This window comes from Alligator mississippiensis, chromosome 4 (genome assembly GCF_030867095.1).
Source record: "Alligator mississippiensis isolate rAllMis1 chromosome 4, rAllMis1, whole genome shotgun sequence".
Lineage (NCBI taxonomy): Eukaryota > Metazoa > Chordata > Crocodylia > Alligatoridae > Alligator > Alligator mississippiensis.
The window spans coordinates 170349782-170369024 of record NC_081827.1 but is presented as its reverse complement, the minus strand read 5'-3'; the positions used below and the strand labels follow the sequence as shown (position 1 = coordinate 170369024).

Genomic DNA, 19243 nt, shown 5'->3' with positions numbered 1-19243 from the left:
CTTCACCTAACATGGGATTTAGCTACATGCTGGTAGGCGTTAGTAACCTGACAGCCAATAGCAGTATTCTCCTGTATAACATCACTTTCTAATATTAAGACAGCTATTACTTAACATCTACGCTAGGCTGGTTTATTTGTATTGCTTGGCCTACACACTAAAATAACGAAACTTATTTTTTCAGGAATAGATTAAACATTATTTAGACACATGCATATATGCTGTCATAGCTGGCATTATAATAGAAATGTATTTTAAACACACATTTACCAGAACACCAATACTATTCACAAAGCCCTACGGTCTGGCAAGCTGGAATATGATGATATACTATAACAGCCCTCAGCCTCAAAAGCTTCCTAACCTCAGCTCTCCAGAGTTCGACATTGGCAACACCCAAAGTCACTCTTGTCATTTCCTAATCTGGCTAACACAATGGGTATTTTTACATACGTAGGTGTTGCAGTTGTATAAGCAGCAAAATGCACATCAGCCCTGAGAAAATGGCGATGGTGAGCTTTTGAACTAAAACACCTTGGAGGTGCTTTAGTTCAAAAGCGCACCGCCATTTTCTACATGCCGACACACATTTCGCCACTTATACAACTGTACAGGGTGCAGTGCAGTTCACCTCAGCTCACGTGGGAAGCAGACTCAATAATTTATTCCTAACACCTCCTTGTTAGCGATGATTAAGTCCTTGTACTTCACAAAAGTTATACAGACCCTTCTGGAAAACAGAAGATTCGTTGTGAACCTTTGCAGCAGAATCTTTGGTGCCAATAATGTATCGGTCTTCCATAAGATAGCGTTCGGATTCTTCACCACTTGCCCAATAATCATTCTACCTTTGCATGGAGGTAGCATGGTCCCTTATATTTACATGGAGGCAACTCAACACCAGTACTTTGGCCTGATGAAAAGATGATGAATAGTAATTTGCATACAAGTTCAAAGCCCAAGTCAGTATATTCCCACAAATGGAGATGCTAAATGTGAATTTAGCATCAATCAGCACACCACTGGAAAAAAAAGTGTGTATAAATGCCCATTGATTCTCAACCTTTTCAGATTCAAGTCAGCCCTCAGAAAGTGCCAGCTCTTAGATCTCACACTTTTTTTTTTTAAATACAGAAAAATAACAGAGCAATTCTTCTATTACAAAGAACTTGGAAAGACCATGTCAGGTCAGAATGGTTTTAACACTATGGATTCCTGTTGCAATCCCTTGGTTTATCTTGTGAATTATGTTTGTACATTTAACACTGAACATTGTGTGGCTTCAGCACCCTGGTTAAAAATCATAGGCCTAAAGAAACCCAAGTGAAACAAGCAGCAGATTATTACATGGATTTGCTGTACTCATCTTCTAACACACCATACTGGCATGTGGCAAGAAAACTCATCCAAATCTCCTGACAGCTGGATATAAGAAGTCCACAGCCATAAGATCAACACTTCAGTCTGGCAGGAAGCAAAGTTACTTTCAGTCAGACAACAGAAGAGCTGACAATTCCAGCCCAGTTTCACTTTAGTTTGGAACCAATGAAAGAGTTGTTTTTGATCGGTATGTGTTAATTTTACATTGAGGTGTTTGACCTACCATCTATATCTTGTCCAATGGAGAGTCCAGCCCATTTTCGCTGTAAAAGAATTAAAAAAAAAACTTTAGACAGACAGCTGTCATCCATTTGCACACAAGAACAGCTCACTTCCTCATTGGAGCTGTTAGGAAACATTGGCACTTCAGCATAGATTGAACAGTAAAGCAGCTCCAATAAGATATAACAAAATACTGACAATGAAAAGGAAACAAAAAAGCAATAGTGACAAAAATATTTGAAATCATGATTTTCCTCTCTCTGATGTCTTTGTTTGAAAAATATTACATCCATCTACTTCAAAATCAATGGTCAAACCCAACAAAATAGCTGCAATGGCTATTGAGGACAACTCTCATCAAGTCCAACCTTCTTCATGCTGCTATCTAAAAGACCCACAGAATTAACTTTTACCTCACTGTCAAAACAGAAACAGTGACTAAAAGTGCTGAGAAGTCAATAACGTACTTTTAAAAAATTAAACTGAAGCAAATTACTGCTATTATTCATTTTGTTTCTATTTTAATTATATCTAAAAAAAAAGAAAAGAAGTAGTGAAGAACTAATGGGAGATTTACTGATGTTCTCAAGAGTCTTCCCTAAAATCCTAGCTAAGCTCTATCTACACAGATATTTCCTTTCTTATTGAAATTCTTAACTTGAACGATCTGACATTATAGAAGTGTCTCCTCACATTTAAAACCCATTTTGCCTGTTTCCTAGTAATTAATAAGTGAAACCACACAATCACCTGAGGCAAGCTGAATGCAATGCTCCCTGGAACAACAGATGAATGAGTTCTCAGTGTGAACACGTATCTGTGGTTTGGAGAAGTCCTCACGATTACATGTCTAAAAGAGAGAAATCAGCATTTTACTTCAATATATAAAGCACCATACATAACTTTAGCATTCAAGTATATAAGAATAATTACATTCTAGTGCTACAATGGAAAAAAATGAAGGGTTTTGTAAATAGGCACATGCTTGTAAAGAGTCTTAGTGGAGTTAAGAAATCAGAACTCATGGGAGAGGTGATATCTTTTACTAGACCAACTACATTTTTGCAAAAAATTCTTTAATTACATAGTGGAGTTAATTTAATTTAACAGCATTTATGTCTTTAATGAAGTGTCACATGGATACAGAAGCTTATCCACATACACCAAAAGGCATCCCTTCTGTTTAAACACCCCACCCTTACCCTGCCAATTACCACAAGGGTTAGGTCTGAACAAAAACCCTAGATGCAGACATGCCCAAACCCAAATAAGGTCAGTTTTGCAACTCAAGCCTTTAAACACATCTGTGCACTAATATTTCACTGATCTCCAAAGAACTAATTTACTTCAGATGTTTTTCATGCAAAATACACTGAACATTTGCAGAACAGTATTTGACACTTTTACTGTGACTGAATGCAAGACTGCAAATGGAAGGAAAAGACCATGACTGGTCCCAAAGTCTTTGCTGTACACTGCTTATATACTAAATCTGAGGAGATAAAATTCCACAATAAAAGTCATCATAACAGTGTAAGTGTTTACTAGGCCATTGGCCACAATACTGAGAAAATAACATGCTGTGGGGGCACCATCATATTTTGCTATCCCTGTCACTGGAAGAAATGTGTATCTGTGAATTTCCTGAGACACGGTTGTGCTGGAGGGTTTCAAAGGCAACAGGTAAAACAAAATGGACATAAACAAGCAGTTAAAACGAAACACAGCAGTAGCAATAGGCACGTTAGTCTGCAGCTCTCAAAGAATGTTACAGGGAGCAAAGTGTTCACTGGAAAAAAGCCCAACAAAGCAATTACAGCCCCCCCCTGCTTTTTGAAGATCCTTCCTGACCATTTCATAGAGAGCTGTGGTTTTGTCATCAGTTTGGAGCGTGATCAGCCACACACATATGGGCAAACTTCCCCAGTATCATTTTTTTCATGACAACATGTTTTTCAGAGTAAATTTTTCACTGTTTAACTTTTCACATGCTGTGTCTTTTCTATGCATCATGCATAATTTAATAAGACCTTAAAAAAAAAAGTCATTCTATAATCCATTTCAGGAACTGCAGTATTTAATGTAACCAGGGACATAGCTTGGCCAAAAAGCATTTCAAACATGACCAAAAATGCAGTTTAAAAATTGTTGCACTAAGAATGGCTTAATGGATTTAGGGTCAGATCAGGTAAAGGACTTAGATGTCCTTACCTAAACTATGGGGCACCTGTTCCTCTGGGGCAAGTCATGACCCTATACTTCAGCTCTCTGTGCAATGTATGATGAGAAGTAAGCACTCAAAGCAGGGTCTAAAACCACTCAAGTTGAATAGGGTATGACTTTCAGCAACCCAGAGCTGGGCTGGACCCAATACAAACTTCATAGTGTAGGCAACTATTGCTCCTCTAGATCATGGTGTACATGTAAGAGGTCTAGTCAGGTGCCTGATGAATCCACTTGTAGGGAGTCCTGCAACCATCATACCAAAACCTTTGATGCATACGCCCAGGCAAGAGTATGGAAGAGTGGAGGCTGCCCAAGACCAACCATCCCCCCTTCTAGACCAGCACTTCCCAACACATGGGTTGCCAGAATATATGAAAGGGTCTCAAACAAACTTTAAAAGTGGATTCTCCTAAATAAGAAAAAGGTTGCAACTCTGGTTCTTCCCTTGCAGGCTAGCAGAGCTCCAGCCTGCAAGGGAGTGCTTGCCCACCTCCCCTGCACCCCACACACCCACCTCCTGCCCCACACACTGGGAGGTTGGAGCCTGGGGGCAGCAGGTCGGGAGTGTGGGGCATGAACACAACTGAGTTGGGACTGGCCATTGATGTTTACAAATGGGTCCTGTGTTATCTGTCAGCTCTGTGTTCCTGAGGGAACGCTGGCACCCAGCTTGCTGGACTTACAAAGGACTTTTTCTTCCCCCACACATCACCTAACCAGAACTAAGCAGAAGAAAAGCTTAATAGGCATCTTGGGCCATACATTCTCCCGTCCCAGTATGAGAGGCCTATTTAAACTTGATTTACTAAAACTCAGTTGCCAGGTTAGGGAATGCCGAGGCAAGAGACCGAGTCAGAGGGGGTCTGGGCGACATTTGAACAATGGTTAAGGGCTCATCACAACATCCAGCCCGTTGGAGCCCTGACCACAATTTCCTACATTTCCCAGGATGACTGGTGGAAGGCCTCCCCACAAAGTTTATGAACACTCCAAGTAATCAGTCCCCTGAAGTATGTTCCATGTGCCCTTGGGATTTAACTGTTTTAGAAAACAGACCAAATCAAGGCACCAGTAAAAGACTACAGTACGATCTGAAAGTCATGCTAAGCTGAGGTTTATTCACAACAGGTAAAATACAAAACACTGGTGCTGACTTGACAGTACAAGCATAGCTAGGCCATCTGAGAATAAATAATGTGGTATCCCTTCCAGTTTCTCTTCTATATTCATAATAATATCAAGACGGCTTCTAAGTGTCTGGTTACTGCTTAAAACTTTGTTTTTCCTGGTTGTTAATCAGTTTCTTGAGATGTTTCAAACCAGATACCTTTTTCAGTGACAAGGGGATAATTCATTTAAATTGAAACCGATTATATAAATAGGATTTTCCCTGTCATTTACGGCTTGGGACCCTCTTGATTTACACAATTAAAAGAATGCTTTGAAGAGGCTGGACTAAGGGTATAAGAAAGATGTAAAACAGCAAACAGTGTGCTTCAAAAGGAAGAAATCTCTCTGACACCATCCGCTGTTGTTTTCGAGAAGATGGGATAAACAGATAGTCTCTTCTGGTCGCCCGTTTAACATTCAACAATCGTGCTAGGAACTTTGCCTGTCAACAAACCGCCCAATTACCTTGGAACGGTTTGATCCCAGCTCTTGCTCTCTTCCTTTCTCTCTCTCTTTCTCTCTAGGCATAGCTTTCTGAACCTGAATTTTATTAGTTAAGTTTGAGCTAGGTTTCTCCAAATACTTAATTGAACCAGGGTAATATTGTCATTGTTTTTATTTGTTTTTCCTTGCATGGCTGTTATTACTAGTACCATCATAAATTCCATATACTTAGCAATAAATAACTTTTATAGTCAAACTGATGGTAACCGGATGCATTTTTCCTTCTCTACTTCACCTTCCCAGCTTGCTCTGCAGCAACACTTCTTTTACCTAAGCCAAATATCCCTGTAAAGCCCCAAAATACTGTGGGGTCTGCTCATCAAGAGACTACCACTACTAGGACGGTTACAGCAAAAGATTGGGACGTGCTGAGTTTGAGACATATAAGGGGATCAGCTTGTATAGGCTGACTGACCCAGTTTGGCTTAGACGTGCCCTAATGAACTGAATGCTGGCCCATGAGGGTGTCAGCTGGACACCCAGCCTGATTCAGAGGTATTCTGTTCACCTGTGTGCTTGTGTCTGACTGCATTTTGTTGCCCTGATGAACTGATTCCTGGCATATGAGGGTATCAGCCTGTACATGCTGATCAACCTGACTGGGTCAGGCATGTCATGTTAATCTGTGTATGCATGACTGATCTGGTGGCTGGATGAACCCAGCCCCATTGAAACTGAGTCCTGATAGATAGCTCCATTGGGGGGTGAGGACTTGCAGAAGGGAGAGATACAGCTTCATATAAAAACACAAGTAACACAAGCAGCACATTGACAGAATTACAGAGACCCCAGAAACACACCCCTAATAAATGAGTGCACCCCAAAGTGATGAGCAAATCTGGTAACACCTGGTACAAAAAAGGTTGGAAACCATTCATTGCTTTAGATCACTGAGAATCCAAAGGCCACACTGAGTCCAGACACTCAGTGCCTCAATGGTTGTAGCTTCTGCCAGACAACAACAGTTAAGAACTGCTGCTGTCTAATGCCTCAGCAAGGGCACATTTGTCAGTATGATGTCCCTTAACCTTTCTCCAATCCAGGAGCAAAATCAAAAGGTAGTGGGGACTAGAGTTTTGAGGCACCCTATACTTGCTTTACTCTGGGTTGCAATATTGTGGTATTTTATATGAGCTACCCCACCATGAGTAGCTCCACCGTGTTGCCACCAGGCCCTCCAGTTGCATGCAGTTTACAGTCATACCCAGGGCCAACTGAATTTATAGACATCGCCCAGCTGGCATAAATGCTACTATCAAACCTAGCACTGTGACCTTCCAATATCATTTCAACTTCAATAAAGCTTAACTGCATGGTTTTCAACAAAGATCTTGAGATCTACTGCACTAGGCAGCATAGTTTGTGGGGAGAAGCCCTCAGTGGTGAAAGAACAGGTTAGGGACTACCTAGAAAAGCTTCATGTGTACAAGTCCATAGGGCCAAACGCGTTGCATCCAAGGGTGCCGAGGGAGTTGGCCAATATGACTGCAGAGCCACTGATGACTCTGAAACTCATGCTAAGTTTGGGCCTACTCACAAAAGTTAAAATACAGAATACTGATGCTAACTGCAGAATGCAAGAGGATGTGAGTTCATGGCTAGGCCACCTGAGAAGGAATAATGAAGCATCTCTTCCAGCTTATCTTGCTATATTCAGGATGATTTCAGGCAGGCTCACAGTTGTCTGGTGTCTAACCATGTGAAATGTCTATCCTTGATTAATTAGTATGGTAAATATTTCTTTTGCGATTAACTCGTGTTTATGTGTAGGAAGAGACATTCTTCATATGTGATAGATGTCTCCTCCTGATTTAGTCCAAGGACATGTATGTTTTTCCTGGTTGTTAATCAGTACTGGGATAACCTCTTGTCACTGAAGAAGAATTAGAAATTTCTGATAACCAGTAATGAGCAGGCTTTTCCTGTCAGTTACTGCTTGGGACTCTCTCTTGATTTATACAACTAAAAGAATGCTTTGAAGATGCTAAACTAAGGGTATAAGAGGCAGTAAAACAGCAAACAACATGCACACTTCAACAGTGAGAAATCTCTCTGACACCAGCTGCTGATGTGTCCGACTTACTAGGGAACTTGAAGAGAAACAGACGGTCTCTTCGTCGCCTGTTTGGTGAGAAATCATCACCTTATAGCTAATTACTGGACTTTAATTTGGTTTGGGCTCACTTGACTTGATTTTGAATACTTCTAGTAAATAAAGTCTTTCTGTCACTCATCGAACAAGGTGTCGTGTCAATCCCTGAGCTAGTTCGGAATCCTAGGTTTTTAATTGCTAACAGTCACTAGCCATCATCTTTGAGAACTCATGGCAATCAGGAAAAGGGCAAACAGTGCCCATATTTAAGAAAGGGAAAAAGGAGGATCCAGGGAACTACAGACCAGTCAGCCTCATCTCAGTTCCTGGAAAAATCGTGGCGCAGATCCTCAAGGAATTCATTTCTAAGCACTTGGAGAAGAAAAAGGTGATTAGGAACAGCCAGCATGGATTCACCAGGGGCAAGTCATGCCTGACCAATCTGACTGCCTTCTATGAGATGACTGGATCTGTGGATGTGGGGTACCTTGATTTTAGCAAGGCTTTTGATATGGTCTCCCATGACATTCTTGCAGGCAAGCTAAGGGAGTATGGGCTGGATAAATGGACTGTAAAGTAGATAGAAAACTGGCTGGAGCATCGGGCTTAGAGTAGTAATCAATGGTTTGATGCCTAGTTGGCAGCTGGTATCAAGTGGAGTACCCCAGGGGTCAGTTCTGGGGCTGGCTTTGTTCACCATCTTCATCAATGACCAGGAAGATGGCACTGAGTGAACCCTCAATAAGTCTGCAGATGACATCAAGCTGGGGGGAGTAGTAGATATGCTGGAGGGTAGGGCTAGGATTCAGAGTAATGTAGACACATTGGAGGATTGGGGCAAAAGGAATCTCATGAGGTTCAACAAGGACAAGTGCAAAGTCCTGCACTTAGGATGGAACAATCCCATGTACCAATACAGGCTGGGGACCGGCTGGCTAAACAGCAGGTCTGCAGAAAAGCATCTGGGGGTTACAATGGACAATAATCTGAATATGAGCCAACAGTGTGCCCTTGCTGTAAAGAAGGCTAACAGCATACTAGGTTGAGTTAGTAAAAGCATTGCCAGCCGATTGAGGGAAGTCATTGTCCCCCTCTATTTGGCACTGGTAAGGACACATCTGGAGTATGTGTTCAGTTTTGGGGCCCCCAATACAGAAAGAATATGGACAAATTGGAAAGAGTCCAGCAAAGGGTAACAAAAATGGTGAGGGGGCTGGGGCACATGACTTATGAGGACAGGCTAAGGGAACCAGGCTTATTTAGTCTAGAGAAGAGAGAACTGACAGGGGATTTAACAGCAGCCTTCAACTACATGGGATTCGAAAGAGGATGGAGCTAGACTGTTATCAGTGGTGAGAGATAACAGAACAAGGAGCAACAGTCTCAAGTTGCAGCAAGGGAAGTTTAAGTTAGATATGAGGAAGAATTTTCTCACTAGGAGGGTAGTAAAACACTGGAACACATTACTCATAGAGGTGGTGGAAGCTCCATCTTTGGCTGTTTTCAAAACCTGCCTATACAAAGTTTTGGCTGGGATGACCTAGTGGGGATGGTCTTGCTTTGAGCAGGAGGTTGGACTAGATGACCTCATGAGGTCCCTTCCAACCCCAACTTTCTGTGATAGCTGTTCAACTTAACAAATGAATGCCTGAAAACGACAGTGGCTGTATTGGCACTATACTCCTGCCTCCAAGAAGAATACACTTCATAGTTTGTGGATACCACACAGAATGTGTTCCTAAGTTACCAAATGAATTAGACATTCTGTGAAGCATAGCTGCAAAAAGTTTTTACATGACCCAATTTAGAGACAACAACATTGCTGCTGGTGAGCACCTGCTTTCAAAGATTGATTTCTGCCAGGTACCCCTGGGCAGCAATATAGCTAAATGGCAAAAAGCAGGACTGATAATCCATGAACTCTCCACATATCCAGCAATAACTAATGAGCGCTATGATGACTTAACTTACCAGAGTACACTAGCTGTAGCTTAGCAGGAAAGGGGTGCACACTATTATCAAATGATCAAACCTCTGTCAGACATTAAGCAGTGCAATCATTATTAAACATGTTAGAAAAAAAAATGGCCTATTTTACTTCTGTACTAAACCATTCAGATAGCTTAGATGTACATTGCTAACTAACTTTACAAATTATTAAAACTACTTTTGCTCACTGAACAGACTGACTTCCAAATTGGACCGTCTAGTAAAAGACAGATATTAAGTTTGACATAAGATATTGAAGATGGCTGTGGGAGGGTCTTGGAAAAAAATCCCTGCTGTATTTGGTGTTCTATCAGCTGCCTATGATATAATTTATTCCTTACACCTCCTTGTTAGCGATGATTAAGTCCTTGTACTTCACAAAAGTTATACAGACCCTTCTGGAAAACAGAAGATTCGTTGTGAACCTTTGCAGCAGAACCTTTGGTGGCAATAATGAATCGGTCTTCCATAAGATAGTGTTTTAGTGTTCAGATTCTTCACCACTTGTCCAATAACCATTCTACCTTTGCATGGAGGTAGCATGGCCCCTTGTATTTATATGCAGGCAGCTCAACACCAGTACTCTGGCCTGATGAAAAGATGATGAATAGTAATTTGCATACAAGTTCAAAGCCCAAGTCAGTATATTCCCACAAATGGAGATGCTAAATGTGAATTTTGCATCAGCTAGTGTGGGAAAAGCTAGGGATGCACCAAGAGATCTTTTGGGCCAATACTGATAGCCAATTTTTAGTGAGCCATATCAGCCGATACTGATCCCATCCCGATATGCAGCCAGGAAGCATGGAGAGCGGCACCTGGCTGGTAAGTCTGTTGTGGGGGAAGAGGCGAGGGTGGAGGAAAGGGGTGTGGGAAGGGCAGATCGAGGCCCTTGCTGTGAGGGAGAGAGTGAGGCTGGTGCAAGGGCAGAGCAGGGACAGACCTGTGAGTGGCTCATCTGGAGTGGGTGGGGAGAGGGGGGTGCAGCGGTTCCTACTGCTGTGCACACCCCGGGAGGGCATGGGGAGCATGCAATCCCAGATAAATTATATGAGCAGCTTTCTGTGTCTGAGAAAAACTAAACTGAAATGAACTTTTAAAACCATTAAGATGTTGCAGATCCCTTAGCCACCTTCTCCAAGGCATGGTGGGTTCCTGTTTAAAAGTACTGTATTTTCTTACATACTACATGTCTGTAAGTAAGTCACACAACTTGTTTTTGGGAAGACAGAATGAAGAAAAAATATTTTTTCTAGTTATAGCTACACAGAGCAGGAACAGAGCCTAATCTTCAGCTTGCTCACTCTTCCCTTCCTGCTCAAAAAGCTGTAACCCTAGCTATGATTGACTTCCTTGGATGGTTCTACAAATTTTAAGACCGCTAAAACAGTATGCAGGGCTGTGAAGCAGGAGAGAGACCCAAGTAACTAGTAGACAGCAAAACTGCCAGAAGAACATGATTAGTGAAACATCAAGACCAGTAAAGAGGAGAGAGAATTGTTAACACCTGTGAATTGAAGAACAGTGAGCCATTAATTCAAATGACTCCCTCAGCTACCTGAACAGAAATGTTGCCACTGCTGTTTGTTAGAGCAGGAATGAAAGCAGGGTCCTTCTATTCTGGGCAAAAAAAAAAAAAAAATCAGCTTCCCCAATTTTAGAGGGGTTGATTTTTTGGGAAAAGGTGCGTGTATGGTAGGTGAGTAAATATAGTATTCCCTGCCCAGACACTTCTTTACCATGCTGCTGTCCTCAGCACCATGGAGTTGACTGCCTACTTTTTGTATGCATGTTTGTTTCCAGAGTGCTTTGGGATTGATGAGAATATCTAAACATAATATAGAAATTTAAGATACAATGATTTTTTCATAGCTCAGTGGTTCTCAGCCTTTTTGGACTTGAGCCACCCCTCCACAGCTTGAGCCACCCCTCCATGTCAACTGAGTGGCACCCAATTTCAGAAACTAAATGTATATATTGCACTACCTACCTCTTTACACAGGGACTGAAGAGATGTAGGATCGTCTGGGCAGGGAAAAACCTGAGCTTGGTTTACCTGCATAGCTTATCTGCTTATTTCCTCACACCTCATAGCACCCTTCAAAGGATCTTATTGAAACCTAGTGCCCTAGCTTGTTGGTTTAGAATCATGCCATGGCTTCTTTGCTTAACAAGGTATTAAGTTGCATGCAGCCCACTTCAGGATATGCTGCTGCTAACACCTTCTCTTTAGTCAATCAAGGACCAGGTAATATGACAAGCATTCATTTATAAATTAATAAGTCAACTGATTGTATGCAGCTTTATGGCAGAACTACAGATAACAGAGATGGGCTCACTCAGATTTTCTGCATTGCAGATAAATGATTATGCTCTTTGACTCTGGTCTAATATTGTAACAATTCTTCTGCATTCCAGGCTTATAGCTTAAGAGCAATTTCTAGTTATTAACAACAATCAGTGATGGTTCCCAACCAAGCTTTAAATTCTTGAAAACAAGCAAACCTATTAGGCTGAGTGATAAATTTACATAGCAGCATACCCAGCACTTTTATGATTACAATACACCAATTTGTAATCACTATTCTCTGTACTTTCATACATGCAGCATATAAGTTATCTATACAGTACCATAATGAAGACAGTTGACTCCTACAGGTCTAGAACTTAGGTTCTTCCATTACTTCATTTAGGAAAGGTTAGCAAAGATGCTAATTCTTAGCATGCAAAAAAATAAATGTCGCTTATTAATAAAAGAAATCCATTTTGAGGAAAGGTTAAGAAAACTGTGAAAGTGACCCACTCATATTTATTTGTGCAAGTACAATGTATGCAGACAACCTATTGGCACCTGCCTCTTGCATGGCCTTACTTATCTTAGTATCTGAACACTTAAAATATTATTTGTAGTGAGTACCCCATTTTACAGATAGGGAACTGAGGCAAAGAGGGTAAGGGCAATATTCACAAAAGAAAAGAACACATGTAGGATTTCACTGCCCAAACCAGAGTGCAATTCACAGGAACCCCATCTAACTCCTTTCGGGGCACACATTTTAACCAGAAAGTTTAACTGGATATTTACACTTCTACTACTGCATTTTGCTCCATTACTAACTGCTATTTGGGAGTGTTTTTCTCCAATCTATTTTAAGCATTCATAAGGAGGAGGAAAGAAGCCAATGTCTACAGCAAACTAGCCTTCTACACAGCAGCTTCAAAAGTATGCCGGCTCACCTATTGTTATACACAATAGCTAGCTTTCTAACCTGAATGGCTATATACTCTCCAAGGACAGGCAGAAATCCTTCCATTTTACCATGTTCAGATTCACTTGGTGAATCTCCTGTACAAGACTATACTTGGATGCCTATACACAAGTACAAGAACTTAAGAGAAGCAATCCGAATGGCCTAGTTTCATATTCCAAGCACAAGGCAAAAGGCTTTTGAATCTGAACAAAGGAGACTTCAATTTCATACTGCCAAGATAAGTGTACATTTCAGCATGTGACGTGATTAACTGTTCTCTCCGCCTTGCTTTACACACTATCCCAAAGGCAGCAGGCCAATTATTTTTAAAAAGTCTTTAAAAAAAATTACTTCAAGCCTTTGTCACAAGGACTATCTATTCCTTATTTTTTAAATCAACAATTAACTGTACCTTAATTTGCAGTCTAAAAGAAGAGCTCTCCATTATGAATTGGGACAATACATTGCAAGTACACTGTTCAAAACCATGTCCAAAGACCACTGAGGAATGCAGGAGCCAAAAATGATGCTCAGCTTCAGGAGGCAAGGAATTTTTGCCATCCTACCAGTGCCACCTCCTCTCTTCTATCGGATCAGGTACAGATCATAACTGGTGGGCTGGGACAGCTCCCTGAGTTAAAGGAGCTCTCCATGGTAGCTCATGTTGGAGGAGTTAAATGGATCTCAGGTCAGAAGCTGAAAAGCCTTAAAATATGTGTTTTTCCTCTGAAGCAGCAAGGTGGAGAAACACCATCCTACACATTTTCACTATGCACAGACCCACACACAGAAACATGAAAAATCCTTTTAATACTTAAAATGCATCCCTAAGGACCTATCTGTCATCATACAGAGAGCTGGGAGGAGTTTCCAGCCTGTACTGAGTTTTCAGATGACCATATCCCCCATAGCAAAAAAAAGGCTACATAAGATGGAAATAGGGTGCTCCTTTCAGGCTGCTCCTTTCCTAGATAATCAGAACAGCAGCAGGTGGTCATGGTTAAAAAAGAAGCCTTAAATAGAAAGCTTTATCAGTTCTGATGTTGAAGCAGCAGCAGGAGGCTTACCTGAAAGGAACCCTGCCAGCATTTGCTCTCAGACAGAAATTCTATTAAAGAAAAAAAATAGTACAGCAATCTAAAAACACCTGTCTTGGATACTAGGCTATAGGACTAGTTCATCCCATATTTTGTATACTAATACTGAACTGAAAAGCACCCTCTTTGCTTACGTCTAAAGATAAATTTAGGAAGAAGCCACACCCTCATTTTTAACCTCTGAAGATAATGCAGTGCAAGACTGTGCTAACTTGCCAACCCTATGCTTGTTCTGAAAACAGAGATACCTATCCTTATTCATCAAGCCCTTGCACATCTAGATTCTGGGTACAAGTCCATTTCATAACTGTTACTGATAGTGTTCAGGCTAAAGCATCACTCTCTGGGACTTCTTAAAAAAAGAGTGATAGTGGATACTTACTGGCCAGACTGGAAGTCCTTCTCATTCACCACAGCACAGTTAGTTAAGGACAGTTCATCTGTGGGACATCTTGCGGCTTGCATAGTCTATTGGAAAAAATAAAAGGAGGGGAGGAATCACTAACAATGCAAAAAATGCAAGCATCACATTTTGTCATACATTTTTCATACTTCACTAATGAGATGGGAAGCAAACTGCCCACTTGAGATCATAGTAGCACTTATAATGCCAGGGAGATGCAGAGTTTGCTGTCAGGAGCAAAATGCACCTTCTTATACCATTGATTTCTAAAAACACTTGCAACAGTTTTTCTCTAAAGCATAAACTGACCAGACATCTACGCCCTGGAACCTCTGGATAAGATGAAAGCTGCAACTTCTACATACGACTTTCCTAAAATCACCTGGAAAATAATAAGCCTTCTTAGTAACACTAGGCATAGAAAACATGTTGCACGCACCATGTTCCATATATAATTCTGAAGATAACTCAAAGTGCTGGCAGAAAAACAGTCTGACTGTGCAGTGGAAGATGGGTCAAATGCTGTACTATTTGCTACCCTGAAACAACTAGCTCCAATCCTTTTCCAGGCTTTTAATAGCAGACCTGGACAACTGCTTTCCATTTACTACTTCTGGAGCCAATTATTAAGCAGTTAAAAAGAATACAACTGAATTACAAAGTAGAACAAAGGGTTGAAAAACTGCTACACACTTAACTAGTTTATGCACCTAAATTGGACATATGAGCAATGTTTGTTATAATGTATGCAATAAGCTTACAAGAGATCCATATTATGCTATACAGTAAGCAAGTCATGCTGCTTTCTGATATGCATGTAATTGGAGTTGATAAAAGTTACTAAATTTAAGGATTCCCTATAAACATTTTATATTATAATGTGAAGACTGTACATATGGAAACACAAGTGAAGTGACCCCAACTTTAACCCTCTCTCTCAAACTGTCCAGTTTTCCATAAACTTTCCAAATATTTCTCTCCTGGAACAAGTTAAGGATCTATACATGCCCAGTTGGACAAAGTTGCAGAGAAGATAAAAGACAGCTAGTTAAATCTTAACTAGAAAGAAAGGACTCTTGATCCATAACATTATGCTGCAGCTTCAGAATCCCGAGGAAATAATGGCTAATCAGTCCCATATATACACAACACAAAAAGACCTTGCTAGGCAAGCAAAAAAAAATTTCACTAATAAGCATGTTTTAACATCCAGAGAGTGTAAACCTACCCTGTGCATTTTATTTATCCCTAATGCACAAGTTACAAGTTAAAACAGATATTACATAGCTCCTTTAATCTACACAGCATGTACAGACCTGGATAAACCTACATAATCTTGCCCTTCTTAGACAGTAAGCACTTTAGGGCAAGAAAACAAATGGTATTATAAAAGTGCTGCTGCCTAGGGCCTGGGGGCCACTGAGAAGATTAAGAGGGACAACACCATTTGAAGACATCCTAAAAGAGGGATCTGATCAAAAAGAACACCAGCAAAGTGGATGGACTCATCTGTTGTGGGTACTACGTCCAGCACAGAAAGCATAAAGCTGAGAACAGAAGGTGGAATGCAGGAGAAAAAAAAAAGAAGCAAGACTAATGAGGTTGACAGGGGTGAGGTCATATAGTGCCTTGTAATGACAAAGAACAACATGAATTTGACAGAGAGAAACAGGAAGCCAATGAATAGATTTAAAAAGGGGGCATGGAGGGCGGCAGGTGAGGGGGGCAGGGGGAGGGAAAGTGAGCAGAGGGAAACCACTGCAACTTTGGAAGGTAGATTTTAAAACAAACAGGAGCAGAGGCAGTAAAAAAAAAAAAAGATACCTGTAATGGTCTGCCTCATTCAGGGTAAAAAAAAGTTTCAAATTGAGGGAGGGAGGAGGCATAGGCAGGGATAAATCACATAGGATGAGGAAGTAGGAACAGGACATACCTAGGATAATGGATGAGGAGGAAGAGATTTGTCATATATGACACTGAGATTACAGGCCTAGGAGACCTTTCCTTGTATATAAGAAGTAACTTGATACGTCAAAACATGAGGATCAGGATTATTTATTTCGCTGCTTGCAGATGTTAAAACATACTTTACCATAAGAAGCAGCTCATTACTTCGATCCGGCTCTGCAGTGTCTCTTAAGATTGGGCTCTTCAACAAGGCTTTTTGAATCAAACAATTCAATCAGCTATTAGGTAATAGTGCCAAAAAAGCCCCACTAAAGTGCCCACTAACGCACCTGATCTTTACAGAAATCAGGCAAGCTGGCTTGAAGTAACACACTGTCTCTTCTGGGCATGCATGGAGCTCAGCATGGGAAGGTGTCGAGTTTAAGCACCATCTTGGGTTTTTTTTGTGTCTGCAAGCAAACACTAATTATTTTTGGAGGGGTGGGGAAAGGAAAAGTGAAGAAAAGTGTGAAAAAAACATGTTTAAAAGCCACACAAAAACAAAACTGCCAAAACAATCCTATACAAATGCATTCATAGGTGTTGCATAGAAAACTGAAGTTTGACTGCATTGCTAACACCAATCCACTGATGGAAAGGAGCACTTGCATGGACACAAAGAAAAAAAACAAGGAGAGAATCCTCAGTCCCCCATCCTTTTCAGCTGCTTTAATAAAAGAGTAAATTTAATAATCTCAAAAGTTATCACTTCAACTGGACTTCTACTACTTCATGGTTGTTTTCAGTATTATAATTCTGAACTGATCACTCTGCACTTCCACAGAATCTCTGCATTAAAAATTATCATACATCAAAAATGCTCCATTAAAAAAAAAAACCAAACAAAAAAAACTCCCTGTCCCATCCCTTACTATGAAAGACTGAATCATTAATTTTCAGACCAACATTAAAAAAATGTTTACAAGATAATTCACCTCAGGAGGATCCCACAGCCCTATATTTAGGTTACCTAACATTATTGGAAATATAACCAATAATCTTTAATAATCAGCTTTAAAAGCTCAATTGTTTTTAGCAAGCCTATCAGATTTAACAGAAAATAAGAAGTGTACAGACAGAATCAACCTTTTTTCTCTTAAGAAACTATTCAGATTTAGCAGAGACTTTTGAAACATGTCATTTCTTCTTCTTATCATTTGCATGTCAGCAAAATCTTGTCAGCTTCCAAAAAAAGCCAAAAAATTAAACATGACTATTCTAAAAGGTCATGCTCCCGCCACAGCAGTATACACTGCACAGGGTAGCAACAGCAGCAAGGAATAGGAGGGAGAAGGGTGGAATAGGAGCATCTGTCTTCATTATACTTCTGTATCCATTTACATTAATGGAGTTACTCTAGAAAAACAGCTGTGAAAGATGAGAATTAGGCTCATCTGAAGGGAATCTCTGGAAGGGAACATGAACCTCCTACTTGTAAAAGGAAGACATTTGATATGGAGTCACGGACAGAAAATAAACATGAAATGCCACAATACCATTTTTTAAACATTTGGTTTGCAGACTCAAGCTATAGCCTAAATTGCCAATCTAAACAAGAACTGTTAATTTATAACAATGCTGGATCACATTTAGGTAGAAGTACCACCTGCCTTTATAGGTAACCAAATAAGCAGGCTCTGTTTTTTTCATCCAGTGTTCCTACATTTGATCAAACTCTTTTTCCACTGGACCTGGCAACTACAGAATCACCATGCGAGTTGGTCAACACGTAAGAGTTGGTGGACATGTTGGTCCTATATATTCACTAGCTTAAAAAGCATTCTCCTTCCAAATGGCCTTTCTCTAGTTCAAAGCACAAACTTGAACTGCAACATGAGAACAAATAGCACTGTCACTGTTCTTGCATAATTTGAGCTCTTGCCCCAAGCAGGCTTCCTGTGATGAGTCACTGTTCTGCTCCATTTTTCCCCTTTGGCCTTTCTGGAGTAACTGGGGGCAAGCAGGAGAAAATAGTCTCTGCACATTTATAAGCAGGGATGCTTTGTCACCCAGAATTCTCAATGTTAGGAAAAATTAAAAGAACCAGGCTGAGTCAGGTAAAACTAAAATTCTTGAAGTACATATATGCCTATACATTATTTAACATTAATTCACTTGAGCACAGAAGTAAATAGTGTTTTATGGCTTAAAGGCTGTCCCTTGACACAAATAAAAATTGCAAACCAGAATTGTTTTTCATCTCGAAGAAATTTGAATATGCCTGCCAGTACCAAAAGGTGGCATTTGATTCAATTCATAATTTTTCAGCACGAAAAATACACTGCAGCATGCTTGGAAAAAGAAATTTGATCTATCTTGTAAGAACAATCCTCAGGTTGTCAATGCCTTGTTTGAAACAAGTTTGCTACTTCAGCATTGTTGCTTTGGCTTCTGTGTGAATCATACTTACTGTTCCAGCAAACAAAACTGCAGCTAAACATATTTGATATGCAATACCTGCCCCAGGGGGTTCTGAATTAAAGAACCAATTATGACACTGACCCTCAAACACATTTTTAATCCCAAGTGACAGACTGCTACCTACACATAATAGCAAGAATCTAGTATATGGAAGTCAAATCTTTAATAGGTTGCTTTGAACTTTGCTCAGCACTCTGTAACACCCCTTGTGTTTATATAGAGACACATAAATGTAGTGGCACAGCTCTATAAAGCAATACAGGCATCCCATTCTGCAAGCTTTTGTATAATAAAAAGTTTCTTGATGCATCTGTATTTATTTGCCTAGCTGTCTTCCACACTGACACATCCCAAACCATCCTCTGGTCCAGCTGTAGCCAGACATTTTGGCACCTACTGCAGGTCATGTGAAAAGCACCCCACCAACACACACACACTCTGTGCATTGTTACTTCCATTTAATTTGGCACCTCTGTGCAAGGGTGCCTGGCAATAGTGCACTACCCTTGCTATGATACTGGCAAGAGGGGCAACTGTATTT

The 19243-nt window shown here is 40.5% G+C and overlaps 1 protein-coding gene across 3 annotated transcripts in view; it reads right to left on the bottom strand.

Moving 5' to 3' along the window:
- The window catches only part of NSF (N-ethylmaleimide sensitive factor, vesicle fusing ATPase), a 119526-nt gene that overhangs the window by 81708 nt on the left and 18575 nt on the right, over positions 1–19243 (bottom strand). For all 3 annotated transcript variants that reach the window (XM_014594182.3, XM_019492242.2, XM_019492241.2), the window contains exons 2-4: positions 14314–14399; positions 2353–2452; positions 1604–1643 (exon numbers count right to left, since the gene is read on the bottom strand). In XM_014594182.3, the coding sequence (XP_014449668.1) occupies positions 1604–1643; positions 2353–2452; positions 14314–14399 (226 nt within the window). The remainder of the gene's footprint in view (positions 1–1603; positions 1644–2352; positions 2453–14313; positions 14400–19243) is intronic.